The 24,344-nt window shown below is 46.9% G+C and overlaps 1 protein-coding gene across 2 annotated transcripts in view; it reads right to left on the bottom strand.

Moving 5' to 3' along the window:
* The window catches only part of LOC119172140 (ATP-binding cassette sub-family G member 1-like), a 96,798-nt gene that overhangs the window by 54,724 nt on the left and 17,730 nt on the right, over positions 1-24,344 (bottom strand). The window contains exon 2 of one of the 2 annotated variants that reach the window (XM_037423154.2): positions 3,974-4,096. In XM_037423154.2, the coding sequence (XP_037279051.2) occupies positions 3,974-4,096 (123 nt within the window). The remainder of the gene's footprint in view (positions 1-3,973; positions 4,097-24,344) is intronic. The other variant, XM_075893036.1, reaches the window with a different exon arrangement.

Here is a 24,344-nt window from a genome sequence, read left to right as displayed (position 1 = left end):
TTCTAAGCATAGAGTTTGTTATTTTGTCTCGTCCTGGGGCGGTATTCTTTTTGAAAGACTGGGCCGCCGCATAAACCTCTTCAAATGTTATGGGAGCGTCTAACCCTGGTTGTTCTTTTCCTGCATATTTGCCATGTACCACTTCACATGCGTCTTGTCCGACATATAATTTCTTGACTTCGTAGATAAGTGCGTCATCGTTACCTTTAAATTCATTCTCCAGAATTCTTAAAGCCCTGTTCGTCATTGTTTTTGTTGCCCCTGGATCGATCATACTCCTCAGGATGTGACAGGTCTTTTTGGTTCCTAACGTCCCTCTAAGTGAGTTACTAAATTGCCTCCAGTTACTGTTATTTAGTTGACGTGCGTAGTCATTCGCTTCCTGTGACAACTGAGCTATCCTTATCTTCAATTTGCGATTAAGCTTTTGCTTCCGCCATCGCTTTGTGAGGCTTCTCCGCGCGTCCCACAAATGTAGCAGGTGCTTGTCGACTGCTGGGATTTCCACGCTTGTTTCTATTTCCTTTGTCACTTTCCTGTGTGCCTCCTTTATCTGCGTCACCCAGTTACCTAGATCTATTATTTCCCCTTGGTCTCCTACGTTCTCCCTAAATTTGTTCCAATCAGATATTGTCGCTTTCCCCATTCTTCTTGTCGTGGCGGCATTAATAGTTATTCCGAGAATGTAGTGGTCGCTTCCCAAGTTTTCTCCGAGGTGCGCCCATGAGACGTTTCCTTCAGAATTTGTAAACGTTAAGTCCGGTGACGTGTCTTTTGTTAAGCTATTCCCGACCCGTGTCGGTAGGTCTGGTTGTGTAAGTTGGCAGAGATCATACCGTTCAACAAGGTCTACAAGGAGTTTGCCCTTAGGGCTGTCCTGCTTATATCCCCAATTTCTGTGTGGCGCATTAAAATCCCCCATGATAACTAACATGTCTTTCTCTTTCAATAAACCCATCGCATGTGCTATAATGTTCTCAAAGTCGGCTCGTCTCTCCTTAGGTGGGCTATATATATTGACCCCCACTGTTTTTGGTCCTCCACGTTTTTTGGGCCACACTGTTATTATCTGGTGTTGCACTGCCTCATTGCTCACGTAGCTGACACTCAATGCGATATCTTTTTTGGTAAATGTCGCCACTTGTGGGTACTTTGGGTTAACATGTCTTATGTACCCTCTCAGATTTATCTGAAATTTGCCTACTTCCTGAAGGCAGATTATATCAGGAGGGATTGGAGATGCTCCAATAAATTGTTTGAAATTTTCAAGTTTTGTTCTCAATGAGCAGCAGTTCCACTGCCATATTTCCGTTTGCTCGGTCTTTTTATTGTTACGGTGTCTAGCCATGATTGGTATTCTCGGAATCTGTTATTCCACTTTCTTTAGGTTGTCTGGTGGGGGCACCCGGGCTCTGACAAGATCTCTTGCGAGGATTCTGCGCCTGACTCAAGTCGCTTATGGTGCGTTCCATCTGGCCTAGTTTGGCAAAAACAAGTTGAATTTGTTGAACTAGGAACGCTATCGGCGGTGTTTGTGGTGGTTGCGTTGCCACGGGCTGCGCAACGGGCTGCGAGACAACAGGTGTGCTCGCCGGGCTTTGTGTGTTGCTCGACTGGTTTAGTAGTGACTCCAGGCGCGCCATTCGAGACTTAACCTCCTGTAGTTCTGTTCTAAGTTGTCTGTTTTCAGCTACTACCCGCTTGTATTCTGGGTGTTCTGTGATCGTTGGTGTAACGGGTTTATGTTTGGTAGTGGGAGATACGGCTTGCGCATAGCTTACCGCGTCCGCCTGTGGGTTGCTATGTGCAGGACACGCCCCCGGTGGCTTGCTTCTCGGAAGGGCTTGCGCGTTCGGATTGTCCTGGGAGATTGCTCTCGGCGTCGAAGTCGACTTTGGATGCCGCTGTCCTGGTTGTCCTGTCTCCACGGCACGGTTTTTCGACGGCGTGCGGGTTCTGGAACGGCTCTTTCGGGTCCCGCCTCGTCCGTACTCCCATTCTGATTCCTCTTCCTCCGACTGAAACCAGCGAGGGGCTGGCTTGTGTGGTTTTTTGGGTGGTTTCGCTGCTTGCTTGCGAATAGGCTTGAGGCGTTTCAGACAACTGCGGTCTCCAGTGATATGGTTTCCCGTGCAAATTGCGCATGTCGGAGTGCAATTATGGTTTACTTCGGGGTTGCGCATTCCACAGGTATGGCACACGGGTGAGTCTGGCTGCGGACACACGTCGGTGCGGTGGCCAACCGCCCCACACGCCCGGCAGAATTGGACGGTGTTACGAAAAGGAATACACTCCTTCTCACCTCCTCTGTAGTAAACATATCTTGGTAGAATGTCCCCGAAGAAAGTCAAGACGGCACTCTGAGAGTCTCCCAACATCCGAGCGTCGACCAGCGTCACGCTCTGGGTGCGAAAACGGATGCTCGCTTTGATGGTCTCAGACGGGGTGTGCGGCTCTATACCGTGAATAACACCTTTTTTGGTTCCTTCACCTGCCGTAACGTAGACGTTGACCGGGTGTGGTCTTCCGTTGATATTCAAAGACGTGACGCCTCTCATCGCCATCGCGACGGTCGTGTCTGGAGTCGACGCTAGCGCAATGTTGGACCCCGGTCGGATGCGGAGAATAAACTGATCCCACCTGACTTTTCCTTGGCAAGCCTCCACTATAGCGTCGGAGATCGCTTGGGTGGTCACATTCTTCAGAGGCAGTCCCTGGTGAGGTCGGAAGACTACTTTCAGATCGTCCTTGGGTAGTGCTGGGGGCCTCCGTCTTGTAGGTCGACCCCGGCGCTTTGGCTGGTTGTCCGTCGTAGGTCTGCTGCCTGCGGAGAAGTCCCCTCCTTGTTGAAATTTCCGCTCCTTCGCCTGTTTCTTCTTCGCTCTGAGCGATTGGGATATTTGCCATCCCTCCTCTGTGCGGTCGGTCTCCGTTGGGGCGGAAAAATCTGCGGCGGCGTGCGTGGACGCCGCGTTGCAGTTCCCAGGCAGTGCTGCTTCATCCCGGTTTTGCGCGGCAAAGTCCATGACTTCTTCACCCAAACCTGGTTCGGATTGTCGTACGGACGCTGTTTGCGACTCCCCAGTCGAGTCCATAGCCGTCAGTAACCGCGGCAACGCCGTGGTTGTCGTCTTCGGGCGAGCGTCTCCCGGCGTCGCGCCGCCGCTCCTCTACTGGACGCTAGAGGTAGCGAAGGCTCCACATGGGCGAACGAAGAAGTGGCCGTAAAAACAAGAAAAATGGTCCAATTTCAGTGAAACTGGAGTCCACCGATACCGGAGCATCTCCCCTACATGCCTGTGGCAATTTCTGGACGATTCAAGGGTTGAACCATACAGAAAAGACAAGAACATACGGAGCTCGATGTGCACGCGTCTGCACTCATCGGCATCCCAGCAGCGTCTCCCGTCGGAGGAGAGAGCCTCAGAACACTGGCCGAGAATGTCCTCAGCAGAGAACGCTGTGAAAGCTATTAGTTTATTCTCTCTTTTTTTTCGGATAACTGGTCTTAGAGACAAACTCTTAAGCAGCGTCTTTTATGGTTTTCCACCCCCATCCCCCCACTTCACCATATTTTTCGTAAAATTTTTTTCTGACATCTTTTATTCGCATCATCCCCTTCTCTAAAAAGGGCAGCGATCCGGCTAGCCTTGCCGTTCTTCTGTTTTTCTTTTTTTCCCGTCATACTCAGGTTTACTTCAATCATTGCTGTGCGGATTCTTGTCAATTGTTTTCATTTCTCTTCTCCATATCAACAGCCACGTTTTCATTCTTTTTTATGGATTACGCAGGTGCAGTGCCTAATCACCTGGCAAATGGCAAACCAGATTCCTTTTTTTTTCATGAGTGTGTTGCAGGTGCGTGTGAAATCCAGTACAACTGATAACACTGTAGCTTAAAAAATGCTTGCGGCTGCTTTAGGTTGTCACGAGTGATTCCAGGCAAAGGTGGCTCATCAATCGCCTCTACTCACCCTTTCCCTCCTTAACCGTAAAGCGTAGGTTCTTCCATTCTATTTTGATGTTCTCGAAGTTCCGGCTCCCGCTTGCCCTGCTGTCGATGGAGCTTGCTATTGACCGCTGGTCGTCCACTGTTACTGCGTAAAAATCGAAGAGAAGGAAAAAAAAAAAAACAAAGCAACTTTAGCTACCTTTACTCTGCAAGACCAAAACATCTATCCCGCATTGTTTCTCAAACTATTTGTCACCTTAAGACAACCTTAGTGACCGAGAACATAATTGTGTTGATAGGAAACTAAAACCTACACGCTTCAAATACTTTTCAAAACATGGACGAGATTTCGCTATGAAACGCATTCTTCTGTAGTGCTTTTTGCACCAATCAATGGGTTCATTGTCCGAAATATAGATCTGAAGACCATATGTGCAAGTTTTTTACACGCAATGATATTTTCCATTCTGACATTACGTGGAGCCAATGCTGTGAAGTCAAATAGTGTTTTAAGTGTTAAAGCATAACAATCATATTGCGCCCAACATTCATGAAACCAATAGATAATATTTCACTAGGAATTCACCAGGAAACAGTATAAACTCACATGAAAACGCTACCATCCGATATTGGTGTTTCATGTGGCCTCGATTACACAATGGCGGTGACAGGCTCGACAACACTCTGGCTTTTGATTCACTCTGTCGCTAACTAAACGCTACGTGCGAGCTGCTGAACAAGTAGTAGTTGTTGCCATTGCCCAGCACGCTTTGAGTCACGCAACTTAAGTTGACAAATAAACATGATAAAAATTATGGGGATCTCTGCGTGGAAAAAAATTGACTACACTCGGCGACAACTTTTCTTGGCACTGAAGGGAAAACTACAGAGCCAAACCGCGTGCATCCTGCCGCCAGTGAGGGTAGTTCTAAAGTAACGCCCACATTTTCAACGTGAAATATAAATGTTCCTCCTTTTATTTTTGACGTGGATCTATTTGAGACCGGGCGCAGCTCACGCCATATATTTATCTTAATTGGTCTGTCGTAACTTCACTTTTTTGAATGCATGGGAAAGTTTCGCCTTTCTATACGTGCACCTCAAACGCTGAGCGGCGTCTGCGTCTACATGAAACACTGATGGTGCTCCCCCGTCACATTGCGCAGCATTACGAGACGCGCACCGAAACGGACTACTTCGCGTAGTGCTACATGTGTTAAAGCTCCGTCTCCGTGGCTTTCCTTTCAGTGCCAAGAAAAGTTGTCGCCGAGTATAGCTCTTACACTAAACATTTCTCAGAGCAGGCATCTTTTAAAGTGTACACAAGAATTGCTGGTAAGTGTAAAATATAATCAAGTTTCACGTCGACAGTCTGAAACTTCATCAACATTTTGGAATTTACCTTGGAAGACATCCCAAGACCAAACACATTTTTGGTCCTAAATCTTGAAGGGAACATCAAGGAAGATAGTTTAGGTGGAATCAGCGCATACTTAACCAATTGTTAGACCACTAATTGTTCGTTTGGTTCGTGCTGTATTTCTTCCACTTCATTCACTAACTGCGTTTTTCTACAACTACACCCAAATTTGCGGAAAATGATATCGTGTAGTAATACTCCACAATAATACCAGTGATAAAAAGACAGATGCCACTCTGGTTATCTTGGCCTGAGATCACAGTTCACAAATACAGCTTCGCAGTGGTAGGTACTCGGCTGCTGACCCGCAGGTCGCGGGTTCGATTTCCGGCTGCGGCGGCTGCATTTCCGATGGAGGCGGAAATGTTGTAGGCCCGTGTACTCAGATTTGGGTGCACGTTAAAGAACCCCAGGTGGTCAAAATTTCCGGAGCCCTCCACTACGGCGTCTCTCATAATCAAATGGTGGTTTTGGGACGTTAAAACCCCACAAATCAAGCTTCGCAGTGGTCATTCCCCTTCGCTAATACATCATATTCGGCTGGAAGTTACTCTTTAGAAATAATACAAAGAAGTATATTTAAGAACTATTAAAAAAATACATGCTTTCAAATCATCACGCGACAATTCCGCAATATATTTGCTGCCGCCAACAATTCATACATGTACTGCTTTCTGATATCGACATGCACACACTTTATTTTATATTAACAACCAATGGTTTCTACTAGTAAAGATTCGACCAAGGGAACTTCAAAAACGTTGCTCAAAAGAAAACGCGCAGTGCTTCACGTTATTAAGTAAAATTTTCCTTATTATGGACGCAGATTCTCACAGCGTTGGCTTCTAATGCGCTCACTAATGATAGAAAGGAGGTGGTCTTTTTCGTTTTCTAGTGCGGCGTCTCCTAAACATATTTTTAGTATTCAACAATAATGTTCTTAGTCGATCGCACCAAATCACGTCTTCTTTTAACCATGTAAGTGATACAAAGGTGCCATGTTTTTATTGTACCACACCTAAAATGGCTACACAAGCCTCAAGAAGCAAAAAAAAAAAATATGACCATTTCGCTAGCTAGCGAAACGGTCATATTTTTTCCTCTAAAGGCTTCCTCTAAAGGCCCTGTTTGAGTCTCAATTCCTCCCTGCCTCAGTGAAAAGCGTCTGCAATAGAGCCGGATTGCCACGTATTTGTGCGCATACCTGAACGACCACATACTTCGTTCAACTTTCAAGGCTCAGAGGCACGGAGATAGAAAGGCTCAGAGGCATATGCTACAGATTGGAACAGACTACGCATGGGTGAAAGAAGCGCTGGTCTATTTACGGAGCTGTGGAAACACTGCACAATGCTTTTTTCTCGTATAAAAAGATGACGCCTAACTTGTGCGAAGTTTTGGAAATAGCTAAAGAATATCTTCTTTCTAACTTGAATTACATCTTAAAGTGCCATAAATATCTTCATTTTACGACACGTAAGCATACAGAGCTTGGGTGTTATGAAGATTTACTTGTTATGACGTTGGTTTCAATAAATAAATAAATAAATAAATAAATAAATAAATAAATAAATAAATAAATAAATATAAAGCTGCCACAACTCAACTGTAGTATACAAAGCATGCATGAAAATGCAGAGCTTTATGAGCTCGATCATATTTAATTTTAATAGCTAACATGCTTGGAACGCCCGAGGTTCGCACACCATATACTTCAGTGGTCGAGGTTTAAGTGAACACGCAAATCGAAGGTTTAGAACTCGTTCGAGATTTGGGTACATTACAGCAGGAATCTAAACACACCTCCGAGACAGTGAGCCGCCGTCACTGAATGCAGTCGCGCGATTGTCGGGGCAGTGAAGGTTGAAGCGAAAGCGTTTCAGCCGTAACTGCCCCGAGGTAAGGAGGGGGGGGGGGGGAGGGGGTGCTTGAATAGTACGAAAGCTATAGCGTTTCAAACTGCAGCCTTCTTAGTATACCAAGCGCACACAGCTAATTTACGAAGGGGATCTGGAGTCGAGTTTTGAGAAACGTCGGTACTGATTTGCAGAATGATTGGAATTTGGAGGCCGACTTACGAAATAAATGTCTGGTTTTTGTCCCATGGCCATGTTTCATCACGTGGTGAGCACTAGGCCTGCCTCGTAAAAAGAATGCTAGCGGCCAGTCATGTATATACAGCTGATGGACATACTCGTTAATTTTTCTTGTTTTTTTTTTTTTAGTACTAAGGCAGTAATGTGCGGGCAGTGCCGCTAGCACAACGTGCAAGGTTCGAAACTTTTCGAACCTTGCACGTTGCAACTACCCTCAAATGCTCGAATTGTCATAGGTCACATGCAGCTTCGTCAAAATAATGCCCCAAAATCCAAAGAGAAATAGCGGTATTGAAACAAATGGTCAGAGACAATTCGTCGCATAGAGAGGCTGTCAGGACCATCCGAAAGAGGCGTCATCGTCGCCGCAGTTCATCAAAGAATGCCGCAGACGCTGCATCGAAAGCGCCGAAAGCGCCGAAAAAGTTTCGAAACGTGTTCGAAACTTCTGCTCTTCAGGCTTTCAAAGATTCTGGTGGATCGACCATTTGTGTCGGGTATCGAACAGTCGACCTTTCTTACATGCGTAGTATCGAAGCATTGACGTGAAAAGTGGACGGGAACTCACACGTTACTTAGAACTCGCATATGGGGGCACGTTAGGTTACTCGCATATGGGTGGCCGGCTCAGCTCACGTAGTTAACGGCTACGTGGACTGTGGCGACCAACCATACACGGGTGCCGACAAACTGGTCAATAAAAACGGTTTACTACAATCTCTCTGTGTCCGTGAGCTCGAAATAGACATACATGAAAAGTTCGCGCCTGTGTGCCCCATGTTTTTCTGGGTCCTAGTTATTGCACACGCTAAAAGCTACATCAATTTTTAGCAACACACATAAAAAAACAAAAAAACTACATTACTGAGTTCTTTAGATCGCTGTTCTCGTGACTGTGTAGGTCGGCAGTGACCGGTTCTTAAGTACAAGCACACTCGGCCAAACAAAATGCAGCTTTTTTCCTATATTCCTCGAACTAAGGACTCTTAATCCAATAATATACAGTAAAAAAAAAGTTGCTAAAGATGTATTGCATCGTACCTTTGACTATATATATATATATATATATATATATATATATATATATATATATATATATATATATATATATATATATATATTCATTGCAGCTACAAGCACACAAGCACGACTGTAGAGAAAAAAAGTGAACGAGGATGGTAACTTAGTAAAAATAACTTTAAGAAGAAAGAAGAAAAGACTGCGTAGAGATATTTCACTATAATTCGAAAGTGTGACTAGAATGTTGTTTGCGAATGGTGCCAAATCATCAATTAAAGAACAGTACAATTTAGTCTGACATCACGGCTGAAAACTACGAACTTGCGTAAGCTAGTTCTCAGTGTAACCCATACGAAACAACCCGAACTTTAGCCACGTGTCTGATGTATACTTGTCCTCAACACGAGAGGCCAACGCTAAAAAAAAAAAAAACACCGGAGGCTTTACGTGCCAAAACTACCATATGACAACGACGCATGACGCAATGCGAGACTCCGGAATCGTATTGAAAGGCTGATAATATTTAACACGCACCAAAAATCTAAAAGCAAATGCTTTTCTTTTCTTTTCTTTTTTAAGGGGCGAAGCTCCTTGAGGTCGAGGTTTCTCCGTTGGCGGCGTTGGCGTACGCCGTAGCCGAGACAACGCTGATGACCATTAAGATGATTACGACGATCACGGAGACAATGACTGACTTGTGCAATATATAACGTTTCGATATGCTCTACGATGCATTTCGCGTGACAGGAAACAACCAACAACCAGCAGGAGAACATGCACAGACGTCGTCTTTGCCGACTTCAGGATCGATTCGATACCACAAAGTATTACTAATGAACGCAAAATGAAATTCATAGCTCAACTCAACATGCCATTTATGATCAATGCACCTTGTATAGCTGTGCATCGCTTTGTCACTCATTCATATGCGTGAGTGGTTGCGGGATGTAATCCCAGCTGCGGCGGCTGCATTTCCGATGGAGGCGGAAATGTTGTAGGCCCGTGTGCTCAGATTTGGGTGCACGTTAAAGAACCCCAGGTGCTCCATATTTCTGGAGCCCTCCACTACGGCGTCTCTCATAATCATATGCTGGTATTGGGACGTTACACCCCACATAACAATCAATCAATGGTTGAGTGGTCAATGTCACGGGTGATTTACGGTTACACCGAACGATGCCACTGCTTCGCTCATTGATAATCATTCACTTCGTGCGTATTCCGCGTTTTTTTTTTTCGCATTTCGTCTCCGTATATTTGCGGCCGCCATGGCAGGGAATCGAACCCGCGTACACGGGCTTAGAAGCACTGAATTCGAGAGAAAGGAACTTGCGGGTGAGTTCGTCGCGTTCATTGTAATCAATGCAGTTCAGGTAAAATGGCAGGAAGGTGAGTTTATCGTAATGCATCGCATGTTTCCGACGCCTGAGGCAACAACCGACAACACCGGTTATCGCGAAATCGATTAACGTACAGTCGCAGCGGCTATCGAGCTAGGGAAGTCGGCTTCATAAAGATGGGATTGAGATCGCATTTCAATGATCGCGATGGAGACACTTGACATTCGGAACGCGTCCTGCGCCGACCACCCAGCGGTGAAGCTACTCCAAGAGCCTCCAGTTCGCTCGTGCAGGACCACGGCCGGGCTAGAGGTGCGGCATGCACGAGAGTGCGCGCGGGCCGCTCCCCGGCCGTGGCAGAACAGAATGACAAAACGTGAGTACATTGACGTGCTGTGTTCTGAACACAGGTGCGGGAGAGAACTGAACGCTGGGAAAATCGGCAGTGCCTGAGCGTCAGGTCGCGCGTCGTAAGATTGTTGAGCAAGCAAGGGTTTCACAAACATCACAGAAAACGAGCTGGATGCGTTTGACAACATGGCATCACTCGCCCCGCCGCAGTGGTCTAGTGGCTAATGTACTCGGCTGCTGACCCGCTCTTCGCGGGATTAAATCCTGGCTGCGGTGGCTCAATTTCCGATGGAGGCGGAAATGCTGTAGGCCCGTGTACTCAGATTTGGGTGCACCTTAGAGAACCCCAGTTGGTCGAAATTTCCGGAGCCCTCCGCTACGGCGTCTCTCATAATCACAAGGTGGTTTTGGGACGTTAAGCCCTACAAATCAATCAAACATCGCATCACTCGTAATTTCCCGAGAGCAGAAAGGTTTCGTCAGTATTGCGCATGCCAAAAAGTCATCGATCGTTTGATGTTTTAATGGTGTATACAATGCTAAACAACGAGGAGGGGGGGAAGAAATGAAAGGCAGGGAGGTCAACCAGACGCACGGCCGGTTTGCTACCCTGCACTGGGGGAAGGGTTGAGGGGATTAAAGGAGAAGAGAGAGAGAAGTGAAGGGCAACGTGTGTGTAGATGTGACCTTGTCCATTGCACGCTTATAAGCGGTCGCGTAGTCCGGTCGTCTTTAGAAAACTTAGCAGTGCTCGCGTCGCTTTGCTGGCCTGCGACGCGTAGAGCCATGAACCAAGGATCTTCTCTTCGGAAAAAGGTCTACTGTCTAGTGTCTCTAACGTTTCGCGTAGCAAGTTGCGTTCGCTCGAAAAACGTTCACATGAACACAGTAGATGTTCTATTGTCTCGTCAGTGTCACACCATTCACATCGGGAGCTATCCGCCATTCCTATGCGAAAGGAGTACGCCTTTGTAAAAGCTACTCCTAACCACAGGCGGCACAGTAAAGTTGCATCCTGGCGGGAGAGGTCCGATAGAACTTGAAGCTTTCTCGATGGGTCCAATTTGTGTAGGCGGCGGTTCCTGACACTGGGGTCACTCAGCCAAGTTTCCGACATGGTGTTAGCGAACGAGTGAAGGCCCCTTGCAGCGTCGGTTCTCGAAAATGGAATTGGGGTTGTCTGGGCGTTCGCGTGGGCGGATCGGGCAGCATTATCAGCAAGGTCATTACCGACAATACCACAATGTCCCGGTAACCACTGGAACACCACGTCATGTCCTTTCGATAAAACTTCGTGAATCACTTCTCTTATTTCATTAAATTATTGTTGATGCTCCCTTTGTCGTAAAGCTGATTGCAAGCTCTGAAGGGATGCCTTGGAGTCGCAGAACACAGCCTATTTTTGAGGTCGAGCTTCCGCGATATAAAGTATAGCAGCACGTAAGGCGGCAAGCTCCGCTGCTGTGGATGTTATCCTATGCGACAGTTTGAGCTTTATTGTGACCTGGTACGCCGGGATGACAACAGCACCTGTGGAGCTGTCAGCCGAGACCGATCCATCCGTGTAAATGTGGGTCCTCTGGCCGTATTTTTCGTTGAGTAGCGACAATGTCACCTGTCGTAGGACCACTGTTGAATGACGGCTCTTGTTCGTTATTCCCAGAATACTGAGGCACACCTGTGGTTGTTGTAGGCACCACGGAGGTGACGCTGGTCTTGTTGCTGAAGTGAAGCCGAAAGGAAGGCATTCTCTATGGGCAGAAATAATCTTTGAAAACATCGCTTGTGGTCTTTGAAGTGGCAACTCTGCAACATGGTGACCTGGAACTCGACAGAAGTGTTTTATGTGGGCTCTCAAATCATCAGTGGTGATGTATGTTTGAATTGGATGCTCTCTTGCGATCATAATTACCCCGTAGGTTGAAGTGCATCGCGGCAATTCTAAGCACACGCGTAGTGCTTGTCTGTGCAGACTTTCGAGGGTGCGGATGTTCGTCTTGCACGTACTTGCCAGTAACGGCAAGCTGTAGTGCAAAAATCCCAGAAACAGTGCCCTGTATAGCTGCATCATTGACCTTATCGATGTGCCCCAAGATTTTCCGCAGAGGAACCGCATTATATGGACGATGGAAGTTAGCCTTCTCTTCAGGTAATTGCAGTGGGCACTCCACGAAAGGTCCCTGTCAATAATCACACCCAGGAAGCGATGGTTCTTCTGGTATGGAATATTTTGTCCATTGATGGTAACGGGGTATTGTGTCATAGCTCTGCGGGTAAACGCAACCAATGCACATTTCTCCGTTGAGACGGAAAGACCTTGTTTGCGGAGATATGAGCATGTCAGGGTGGCAGCCTGCTGGACTCTTGCACGTACTTGTAGACGAGTTACAGCCGAAGTCCATAGACAAATATCGTCAGCATATATAGATACGAGGATAGTACTTGGCAAAATTTCACGAGGTCCTACCATCACGAGGTTAAATAAATAGGGACTTAATACGGCGCCCTGAGGGACGCCACGGGAGGTGTAGTAATTGGTGGTAGGTCCATCTGAGGTTTGTACGAAAAAGGACCTTATCGTCAAATAATCCTGGATTTATTGGAACATCCTACCACTGATTCCAACAGCTTCCGACGAGTTTAGGATGGCTTTATGTGTTACGTTATCATAAGCCACTTTGACGTCGAGGAAGAGTGCCAGTGGTATGCGCTTGAGGCTCTTCTGTTGCTGGATAAATGTTGTGAGATTGACTACGTCGTCAAGAGATGACCTACCTCGCCGAAAACCCGTCATGCAATTTGGGTATACGATGTAGCGCTCGAGGTACCATTCTAGGCGTGTAATCATCCTTTCCATGACTTTTCCTACGCAACTTGCGAGGGCAACAGGGCGAAATGATGTCAAATCAAATGGTGACTTTCCTGCTTTGAGTAGTGGCACAAGTCGACTTATCTTCCAATCCTGGGGAACAATGCCCGCCTGCCATGAGTGGTTGTAATAGCTTAACAACTGTCCCCTTGCCACCTGTTGAAGGTTGGCTAGAGCGGCGTAGGTGATGCCAGCGGGTCCTGGTGAAGATGATTGTCGGGAAGCCGCCAAAGATGCGTCAAGTTCTTCTATAGTGAAAAGATTGTCCATTTCGGAGATGCGGGGTTCCGGGATAACACTCCTAATGGTGCCAGTGGACAAGGCAGACACACCAGCGATTCGCGTACAAGACTCATTTGCCACTTCAAGTTGGGTGTGGCCTAAATGTAGGGCTAAAGCCATGAAAGGATGTCTTTGTTGGGAGCCGAGCGCAGGCCACGAATAGTGCTCCAGATGCGTGACAATGGCTTGCGGGGATCCAACGATTCGCAGAATGATTTCCAGCGTTCCTGTTCAAATTTGTTGAAACGTCGTTGGACTTTTTTCTGTATGCGTCGTGCCAGCCTCAAGTCGCATACTGCTTTCGTCCGCCTGTATCTTCTTTCCGCCCTTCGGCGAAGCGCGCACAGTTTTTCCAGTTCAACGTCGAAATCTGAACGCTTGCCGGTGAACGGGAGGAGACAGGAAGCTTCTCTCATTGCTTCTTTGATGACATCCTCCAAGTTCTGGTCAGGGTCTTCACGGCATGTATTTTCCATGAGTCACTGAAATTTGGGCCAATCAATTCTTCGTATTGTGGTCTTAGGAGAGGAGTTAGTAAGGTCCCTTATTCGCATATAAGTTAGAATGTGGTCACTCCCATGCGTTTCGATGTCTGAAAACCAGTGCACTTGCGACCGGAAGTTTCTGGATACCAGAGTCAAATCGAGGCAACTGCTGTACGTAAGGCCCCGCAGGTATGTAGGACTGCCATCATTTAAGAAACATAGGTCATGCTTGGAGGCGAATGACACGAGGTTTCTTCCTTTAGCGTTCATCGTCGAACTACCCCAGATTAAGTGATGTGCGTTGAATTCTCCAGTTATAACCCACGGGCCCGTAGTTGTTGTCAGTATGTCTCGTAGTCGGTCTTGTTCAATTCGCCCGGATGGTGATATGTAGACACCAATGAGTGTGAATGACACTTTTTCCTTTTTAACACGTAAGCAGACATATTGATTGTCATCATGCGGTTGAACTGCATGATGCACGTATGTGAAATCTGTGCGAATGTAAACAACCACCTTGCTGCGTTCCTCGCACGTTGAAGAAACGAAAGATTCATACCCTGATAGTTTAGGAGGTTGTTGCACGTTTGGTTCACATACAACTATTATAGGAATACGATTCATGAATCTGACGGAATGAAGAGATGCGGGATCTCAGGCCTTTCGCATTCCACTGCATTATCGACGCTTGTCGGACCTTGTTGCGGAAGGAGAAAATCGGTCGAGCCATGGTTGCTACTGGAGACTTGCAAATACTGGACTTAGAGCATCCAGTACTTGTAGTGCACTCTGAGCGAGTGGAGAATTCAGGCTGCTGCACAGTTTTCGCATGGCATCCAGCAGTGTTCGGAACATTCTGATGACTTCTGTGTCCTCCTCAGGCAGCTTGTCAGCGGCTGGCTGGAGTGATGTGACTGTCGATGTGCGCTTGGGATTTGCAGGTGGCTGTGATTTCGGCAATGAAGGCCAAACTGATTCATCTGCAACAGTGCTGCTCGTGGGTTTGTTGACCGCACTGGCCGCCTTCGGTCTGGGAGGCAAGGGCGGTGGAAGAGAAGGGTGGTGGAGTGGCGCTTTCGATGCAGCGTCTGCGGCATTCTTTGATCAACTGCGGCGACGATGACGCCTCTTTCGGACGGTCCTGGCAGCCTCTCGATGCGACGAATTGTCTCTGACCATTTGTTTCAATACCGCTATTTCTCTTTGGATTTTGGGGCATTCTTTTGACGAAGCTGCATGTGACCCATGACAATTCGAGCATTTGAGGGTAGTTGCTTCGCAGTCATCTGCAGAATGGGCTTCCGCGCAACGAGGACACACCGTCCTATTTTCGCATACGCTTCTCACGTGGCCCATCTTCATGCACTTATAACACTGTAAGGGCTTCGGTACGAAAGGTCGCACAGAATGCCGAAAATGGCCCACCTTTACGTGTGAAGGAAGAGAGTCACCCTTGAACATGATCTTCAAGCAGCGTGACTTTCCCAAACGGACAACCTTTGCGGTGACGCTGGCTTCATTTGCCAAAGTACAACATTGGCTGGATGATTTTATTTGGCAGCGATATCAAATTTGCATTAAGCTGCCGGTGAGTCTAACGACTGATAATTTAGTCCGTATTCCGACGCTAATTTAAGCAATACTTACATCAATAAGGAAATAAACATGTTCCGGCGATGGCATCATCCCTAACCAATAGTGCAAGAGTTTGGCACAAGTAAACAAAGCACCCTTCGGCGTGCGCAGGATTTTCCTTCAAGGGCGCGGGGGGGGGGGGGGGGAGGTGCAAAAGTTCGTCGCACGGACCCCCCCCCCCCCTTGAGTCACAGCACGGCCCCTCCCTATCATGTTAATATGTGGGGCTGACTTTGCGCTCCCCCCCCCCCCCCCCGCTTAGGTAATCAGGGGGGCGGCCGCCGCTCCCCTGTCCCTCTCGTGCGCACGCATTTGCCCGTCACTACATTCACGAGCGGCATCAAGCCAAAACATTCGTGCGTGATCCAAAAGCGTCAACGCACGTGTCTCGGAGCTCGGAGCCCTCAGAGCTTTGAGACTGTCTTCATGCATCAGGGGGTCCTTCTGCTTTGAGACTGTCTTAATGCTTCAGGGGGTGCTTCGTCACATGCGTCATATATGTAATATTTTGTCCACAGTTCTCGTTGACCGGAACCTCGATGCGTTGTAAAGGAAATGAATCTGAAAGGCTGTGTGTATACGAACGCAATACTTTACGTACACGTGCGTATCGGTATACGCTGCCGACGGCCGATAAGACAGTAGCGCAAGGTTGGCACTAACTGCTTTCGCTTCCCCGAACGAAACTTGATCATGATCGCGTCGGCTTAGCAAATCGGAAGGCGATGTTTACTTGGCTGTGCCGGAAGTTCTGAGACGACAACCCAATGTTCCTGACCGTATACGCGAAGTGCAAGGGCGTCAGCGCAAGAAGAAATACAAAACAAAGGAAGGAGTGGGAAAGGAGCAGCTTTATAGGAAACGTGGATAAGTGGGGCAATGTTTCGATGGATTGAATCTGGGCTTGAGTTGATTATCTTGCACGTTGACTTGTTGCAGCAGACATTAGACGCACGGAATTGAAACACGACGTACACAGCTGCTGACTAACCACTGACGTTTTATTGGAACCAGCTGGAGACTATATGCAGCTGCGACTGTATACCATTTAACAACTGGTCAGAAACATTAGGGAAAAAATAAAAAGCAGTTTTAGGCACGTAGGTAGTCGCACAGGGTGCTAATGAAACGTCACTTGTTAGTAAGCATTACCCTCGTGATTGTTTTCGCGCATGTAATGTTTGCTGCAACCATTCAACATTCAAAGTAATGTTTTTCCAATAACCTGACGACGACTAAGTTACTTTCCACCCTGTGACTATGTGTATGGCATAAACGTTACCTGCCTAAGGTTACAAGAAACAGTTCACATCTCCGTACATTCCTGGTTATAATAATAGGCGTGCGCTCGAAGAGATGTGCGGCTGTACGGAAATTTCCGTACATCCGGAGATCTTCGCAGAAAGGAGAACGTTTAGTCGGCCTATTCCGTCGGAAAATAGATGGAATCACACCCATTTTACCTTTTATACCCTCGAACGGACGCGTTTGCCAAGCACGCGGTCAGGCGTGAAGCTCAGGCGACATTCGAAGCAAAGCCGACTTCGATTTCGAAATCAGTGAGGCGAGCGTTGGTCGTCACGGATGGTAGGCCGTAATGTGGTGTCGTCTTTTTTTGCGGCCAAAGGACGACTGATCGTAAAGTTCGCAGGGTTATGCCTCGGGCATTACATGTAAAATGTAATATGAGCAAAGGTATACTGCCGCAAAACTTCGGCGAAAATTGTTGAATTCTGCGAGTCGTCTTTCTAGGAAGGAGTACACGATATCAAACTGTCTCATCTGTCTATGATATAGGTTCATATAAAACAAGTGCACCGAATCGTTCAGGAAGAGTTAGTTTCTTCACAGCAAGCCTCTGTATATTTGGGCACCTATACTGAAATTATGCTAAATCAAATTAGGAAAACATCTTTCTTGCAGAATTACATGCGAAATGCTTCCAAAAGTTGTGTAGAAGGCTGGTGAGTATAATATATATTTTTCAGCACAAGTTGCTGGAAAATTTTGGCCAATACTTCATTAGATTTTAATTATCCTACAGAGCATATTGTCAAACCTTATTTAGGCTGTTACTTGCCGTTTTGTTTGAAATTAGGTACCTCTGTATGCTGCACACGAAAAGTTTCATTATTTGCGTAACACTTTCTTGACATCCCCCTGTTTTTTTTTTTTTGCTGAAGACAAATTATGCGACAAATTTCAATATCATTCATTCTGCATCATGCACTACAAGTTCACAATCTTGCGTTGGTCTCGACGGGCAGCTAGATAAGGGTTAATCTTGTGCTTCACCTTCTCAGTGCCAATAAACACATGTTCTGCGTACTTTCAATGCGATATTTGCTAGCTTTCACAATGTTAATCATTATCTCCTTTAAAATACTTGCTGCATTACCCTGTGATAGTATAGTTATGTACGTAAGCATGTTCTTATTATGAGTGTACGGACTTCGCTGCGTCACCCAGCGTCTTCAACTATCCTGATAAGCCTGCTTCGTCAACATTGCAACCGGCCGATTTAGCCACTGAATATTCTTCTTTTGTTTTCATTCACCAAGCCTATAGAGTGCCATCTTCATGGCCGTCATGAAATATTCCACATTTATCAGATGCCTCGGTCACTAAGCAAAAATGCCACTTTCATACTCTCAATTCACACTCGTAAGTTTATTGGTTGATAAAAGCGAGCAATACGCTAGCAAAGCCCTAATTACATTATATTTTACTGCACAAAATATTTTGCAAAGCATCGCAGACGGTTGTCAAAGTACACGAGCAGCCATATGCATAGTAATAATAATCTCTGCAGATTTATGTCTAGCGGCAGACGCATTCTGATCGAGAGGAGGTCGCAGACCGTTTACCCCGTGGCTCGTACACTTCATGCCACATCGCTTTCTTCTTTGGACGCGTCTGCCTCAACGCTACATACACACAGCGGGGTGTTTGGCCGCAATGAAGAAGGAGAGCAAAATTGGAGCTCAGCGACGCAGAAGAGCAGCGAAGCTCAACTCATCGGATCTCGAAGTAGTTGCCTGGAAATCAGTGGTTGAGCGTAGCCAAAATGCACAGAAAAAGGCCAAACATGCTGCGCATAGACCGGAGCAAAAGGAGGAACGTCTAACAAAGCGGCATTGCCAGGAGGCTGAGCGACGTGGCCAGCCATCTCGTGATCGCGACCCTTCGCCTTTCCGGACACGCTGTCCAACGAGAACCGTTCGAATAAGGACGAAGTGTACCATGCCGATTAAGGGCAGAGTGTACTGGCGCTGTGACGCGCCTTCCGCGCGTTGGATCGAACTCTCGTGTGTCCCTTTTCTCTTACTCCCCAACTCTTTTTCGTATAGAGTGCTTATTCGTGCTCCCTTGTGAGCTGGAAAGGATACCACCTTCAAGTCACACTGTCGCTCTAGAACCGAACTGTCGGCTGTCCGTTTATGCGGAAAACCACGTTCAATTATTATAGCAGAATCCTTGCAGTGGAAGGTTCTGGAAATTCCGATCACCTCGTGTTCTTTAACGTGTACAGACATCGCATAGTAGGAGGGTCCCTTCCATTTCACCGGCACCAAAATGCGACCGCCGTGGCAGGAATCGAACCCGTGACCTTCGGGTCAGCTGTCGAGCACCCTAACTACTACAACATCGCGGTGGACAAATCGTGTCTCCAGCAGGCACCAACAAGAAACAGAGACGAGAAAAGCTTTTAATATGCGCAGGCAGCCCGTTGTGTATCAGCCTGTAACGAGTTGCAAACGTCGCATTCAAACACACGTGCGTCGACACACGTGTGGTTCGATGATCTAAAGGGCATCAACAAGAATAAGCACTGTCGGCGTCTCGGTGGCCGACCCGTTCACGAAGCCGAGGCCACCACAGTGCTAAGGCGCGCGCCAGCGGCTGCAAGGGCGAATCCACAAGCAGGCCTGCCCCCTTTCGAAAGTCCACGTGCGGCAACCGTATACAGTGTGCACCCGGAGAACCGATAAAGCACGAGCTAACAGCCTCGTGCTGTGCGTGTCTTTATTCTTTGTCTTCAATTGCCCTTCTCAGGACACGCCCGATTCTCTCCTTCGAATATCCGTCATAGAGAAAGGAAAAGACAAGAGAGGACACTCCGCGAAACCTGGCCTCAGGAAGTGTGTCACGACTACGTAACGAACTAGTGCTCTCACCAAACGTCAGAGAGCGCAGGCGCAAAAAAGAAAACAGTCATAATCAATGCAACAGAATTGTTTTTACAAAATAATAATTATACGCCCAAATCAGGTATGTTCTTTATACATAAAAACAATTTATTCAACACACCTTACGCGATTATTTTTCTTCAGCCGTGCTGTCATAAACACCATCCACCCAGCGACAAGCCCATGCATGACTGACAGCGGGAAGCTTTCGTCGCTTTCGTCAACGTCGGCTGCGTCGGCGTTTTCGTGCGTGAGATAACAGGTGAGGCACGTTTTCAAGCGAAGCTTGTTGAATGACATGTTGTTGGGCTTGTTGGGTCATTTTTTCAGAAAACGGTTACACCTGCGCAACAATCATAGAAAGATGCACACACACACGTTGCGCTTCGTGTGTGCGAGTTTGTTTCTTACGTGGCGTCTCATTCACGCAGTTGTAACCTTTTTCTGAAGCTTGTAAGGACGGGGAGGTTCGCTAAAAAGAAAGTTTGCGGCTCTATGCGGCGGCTAGACGGGAACATTGTGCAACGTATGCAGTATAGCAAAGGTGGCCCGGCGTCAAGCCGAGGCGACGCGTGCTGCGTCTGCCACGGACGCGAGCGTCTGTGCGCTGAGCATAGCTGGGCAGCTAGGTCATAGGCTCGGTGGCTCGGTGCAAAATATTGAGAAGCGTTCGCTGGGCCTCGCATGCTTCACGACGCGTTTCCCGAAGGCTCGGAACACGAATAATTCTTGGTGTGCCGGAGGCAAATCTGGACTAGCTAAGTGGCCATCGTCTTCGTTTCTTCGCTAGCCTTGTGCCACTAGTGCAAGCTGCCCACAAATTTTTTTGACGTTTTCAATATAATTTTACCGCACAAATTTCAACTACGATTTTTCCTCCCAATTTACTGCTGATACTGCGTACGCACGAAGGTGTTCTAAGGTTCCCAAGCCGCGATACCATTGCATTACAAGGGATAGCGGCCTGGAAACTTCTGAAGAACTTTGTACGTGGTCTTGACGTCTATCTTTGTAAGTCAGAGTTTTATGGGTCAGAGATGTATCACTGGTTTTGTATTTTGCATCGATTAGCTAATCATTCAAAGGGGTTTGCTGGTACACTTATGACGTGCACATATCTTTTTCGTAATTTGACAGCGAAGCATCCACTTACTAACATTTTCGGACCGCGCTGATGCCATGCCGTCCGGCGGTCCAAGCTACGGCAGCTAGTGCTGTGTATCGTGGTGCTTCAACAATGGCAGAACCCACAAGAAGCCTGGGACGAGTTTCTTCCGCATACCATGGGATGGCAGGTGTGTTAAAGGTTTTGTATGGTTTGCATGTCTTTAGGCTTACTGTACGTACTTGCTCAGTGAGGGTAACAATAAAAATACCGCCATATCCACGAAGTGAATGATGATGAGTGGGCGAAGCTCCGGAGGTAAACCTGGTAAACCATGAATCCTCCGTACATTTTGCCCACTCGATTTTATTGCAACGCTCCCCCTAGCGTACGTCGCCGCACTATATCGAACGATGACACGTGCCATATGTGGCATCATTCCTATTTTATAACACCTCGCATCTTTCATAATCAACTACACGTACCGCCGTCTAGTTTATAACATCTTGCATCTTTTGGACGGACGGACAGACGGACGGACGGATGGACGGACGGACGGACGGACGGATGGACGGACGGATGGATGGACGGATGGATGGATGGATGGATGGATGGATGGATGGATGGATGGATGGATGGATGGATGGATGGATGGATGGATGGACGGATGGACGGACGGACGGATGGACGGACGGACGGGCGGACGGACGGACGGACGGACGGATATGGCTGTACCCTTTAGATCGGGCGGTGGCTAGCGTAATACTTAGAACTGAACGAGAGGTGGCTACATACAGGGGACGCACAGCCCACGCCTTAAGGAGCTTCACTCCTAAAAATCACTATTCAAGCACTTCCCCTTTCAGCTGATAGTTCATTGCCAATGCAGGATGAAAGCATGGATGCAGTATGCTGGACGCGATGATCTCTTTAGTAAGCCGGCCAGCCTATTGTACGCAACGTACAGGTTTTGTAGCGACCATTTTACTGCTCAAAGTTTCATGGACCCTGGGCACACAAGGCTTACAAGAATGGCTGTTTCCAGTGTGCAACCAGCTGCACCATGTAAGTGATTGGCTGAAACTCAAATATGTGCAATAGCAGCCACTTGTATTGAATCAGTGGCGACAGCTAACCGCGAAGATCTTTGTAGCCGATAAAGAAACCTTACTATAGAAGTAACACTTGGAAAGTCTTAAATTTTATCAATTGTGGGCTATTACCTTCCTAACAGCAGCTTTACATTTCTGTCGTTTTTTGATGCTCTTGACCTACGCAACTTGTTTTGAAAGACTTTAAAGGGCTATTTCACGTTATCTTCAAGCCTGAGTGCACATGTACGTATACCTTTCATCAGTGAAAGCTGGCACTGTTGATAATTCCAAAAATCACAAATTACTTGTTTTCTTGTTGGTGCCTTCTCTTTTCTTTCACGTTCGACCAATTTATGCGTTTGAAAGAGCTGTTTAAGTTTCCCCATGCTACAAGCTTTGTAACTTGTACCAACTGCACATATATGCAGGTTCTCTGAGCGTCGCTTCAAGTAGTGACTGTGACATGACTGCAGAAGCTGCACTGCAAGGTGCAGATGAGCTTCAGTTTATGTTATTTTAAGCCTTTTACTGACACATTGTCGTAATTTCATTTCTTCAGGGCCTGCGGTAGAGGCTTCAAAAAGCGGCTCCTACACATTGAGGTGCCCCGATGAGCAGGGTGCGTTCAGTGTCACGATTTCTTTTTTTTTTTTTTACCCAAATTGACTGCTGACCAAACCTCTGCAGGTGGCAGCTCCCTTGTAGCTGGTGAAAGAATTTCTGTTGACTTCGTCTTGCCGCAGAAAACCTTAAACAGTCGTTCAGCTGTCACAAAAGGAACTTGTGTGACCGGTAAGTTGTATGTTCACTTCAACACCAAGAGTGGATTGATATAGAGACTTCCGCAGGCCGCTCGCAATAATGTTCCGACAGCACTGTCTGAGGCACTAAACAAGCTTCACAAGACCCTCCAGAAGACGTCTCCACCATCAGCTCCACGTCTGAGTGCCCTAGAGAAAATGGTGACTATGCTTTTATTGCAGTTGTTTTAATGTGCTATTTTGTGTTTAGGACATTCTGAGGAAACTATCCTCAAAAGGACACTACGTGTGCACTTACAAAATGTAAGGGTGGGCTCTCAGTGATTTTTTTTTGTGCATTGTCAACATTGTGAATGGTTTGTTTTTAGGTAGTGGAATCGAAAACTTTGCACCGCAGAAAGTTGTGCACCTTGGGTCTGAAAGAGCGAGGAAAGTGCTCGTATGGGATTAGTTGTTCTTCGCTTTTACATCCATTTTTTTGTTTATTGCAGTGCGTTCCTGTGTGCCAGCGACAATGTCTCCATCAATGAAGTACCAGCAAACCATTAAACATCTGCAAGCCAAAGTAGCAGCACAGCGGAAAACTATCAAAAGACTGCGGAGACAGCCTCACCAAGCACCGTCATCGACTTCAAAGGCCCTTGGAGTTATCCGACCGCACGTCACCGAGGAGGTTTTTAAACTTTTTTCTGCACGTGTCCGCTTGAGGCCCAAACGCAAGGGCAAGCGCTTTCCCGTGTGGTTCAAGAAATTCGCTCTTTACTTAAACTTCCGAGGTCCGCGAGCATACCGATTTCTGGCTCCGTATTTTTCTTTGCCCTCCCGGCGTTCATTAAGGAGGTGGCTAGCTAATGTAAAGATGACTCCAGACATAATTCCAGGAATCCTTTCTTCCATTGCAACAAATACTCGAGCTTGGAATGAACGGCACCGAGTGTGCGCTTTAGTTTTCGACGAAATAGCACTCAAAAAGAATTTGTACTATGATGCTGCAAGAGGCGTTGTCCAGGGCTTTACAGATGATGGAACTCATCGCACTTCAACCATCGCTGATCGAGCACTGGTTTTTCTTCTTGTTGGTGTTTCGAGAAAGTGGGTTGAACCGGTTGCCTTTACTATAGGGCACACATCAACACCATCATCTGTTATGCACAACTTGCTGGTGTAACTCATTTTGGAGCTTAGGAGCATTAATATTTCAGTGAAAGCAGTCATTTGTGACCAGGGCAGTTCAAATGTAAGTCTCGCTAACCAACTAAGAGTGACTGTAGCAAAGCCTTTTTTTGAAGTTAATGGGTTGCGGGTGTATTACAGTTTTGATGTTCTGCATTTATTTAAAACAACGCGCAATAATGTCCAAGCACACAAGTTGTACATTGGGGATGACATCGTTAACTGGTCGCACATTGTAAGCCTTTACCAATCCTCACATGAGTTGCGGTTGCGATTGGCTCCAAAGTTGACTGAACGGCACGTTCATCAGAAACCTTTTTTATAATATGAAGGTCAGCAGAGCAACTGAGGTCCTCAGTGCATCAGTTTCGATTGCTATCACGGCAATGGTGTATGCGAAGGTGCTGCCTGCCTCGGCCATCACTACAGCTCAATTTTGTGATCGTATGGACAGGATTTTGGATGCCTTGAACAGCTAGAGTAAAGAAAAGAACTTCGTCAAAGCTGCGGCATGCAATCATGAAAAATGATTCAGAGCTGATTGACTTGCTCCGAGGCCAGCTTCCCTGGAT

The sequence above is a fragment of the Rhipicephalus microplus genome, chromosome 4 (assembly GCF_043290135.1).
Source record: "Rhipicephalus microplus isolate Deutch F79 chromosome 4, USDA_Rmic, whole genome shotgun sequence".
Taxonomy (NCBI): Eukaryota; Metazoa; Arthropoda; class Arachnida; order Ixodida; family Ixodidae; genus Rhipicephalus; species Rhipicephalus microplus.
The sequence above is the reverse complement of the archived record's forward strand: the minus strand, read 5'-3'. Positions and strand labels throughout refer to the sequence as shown.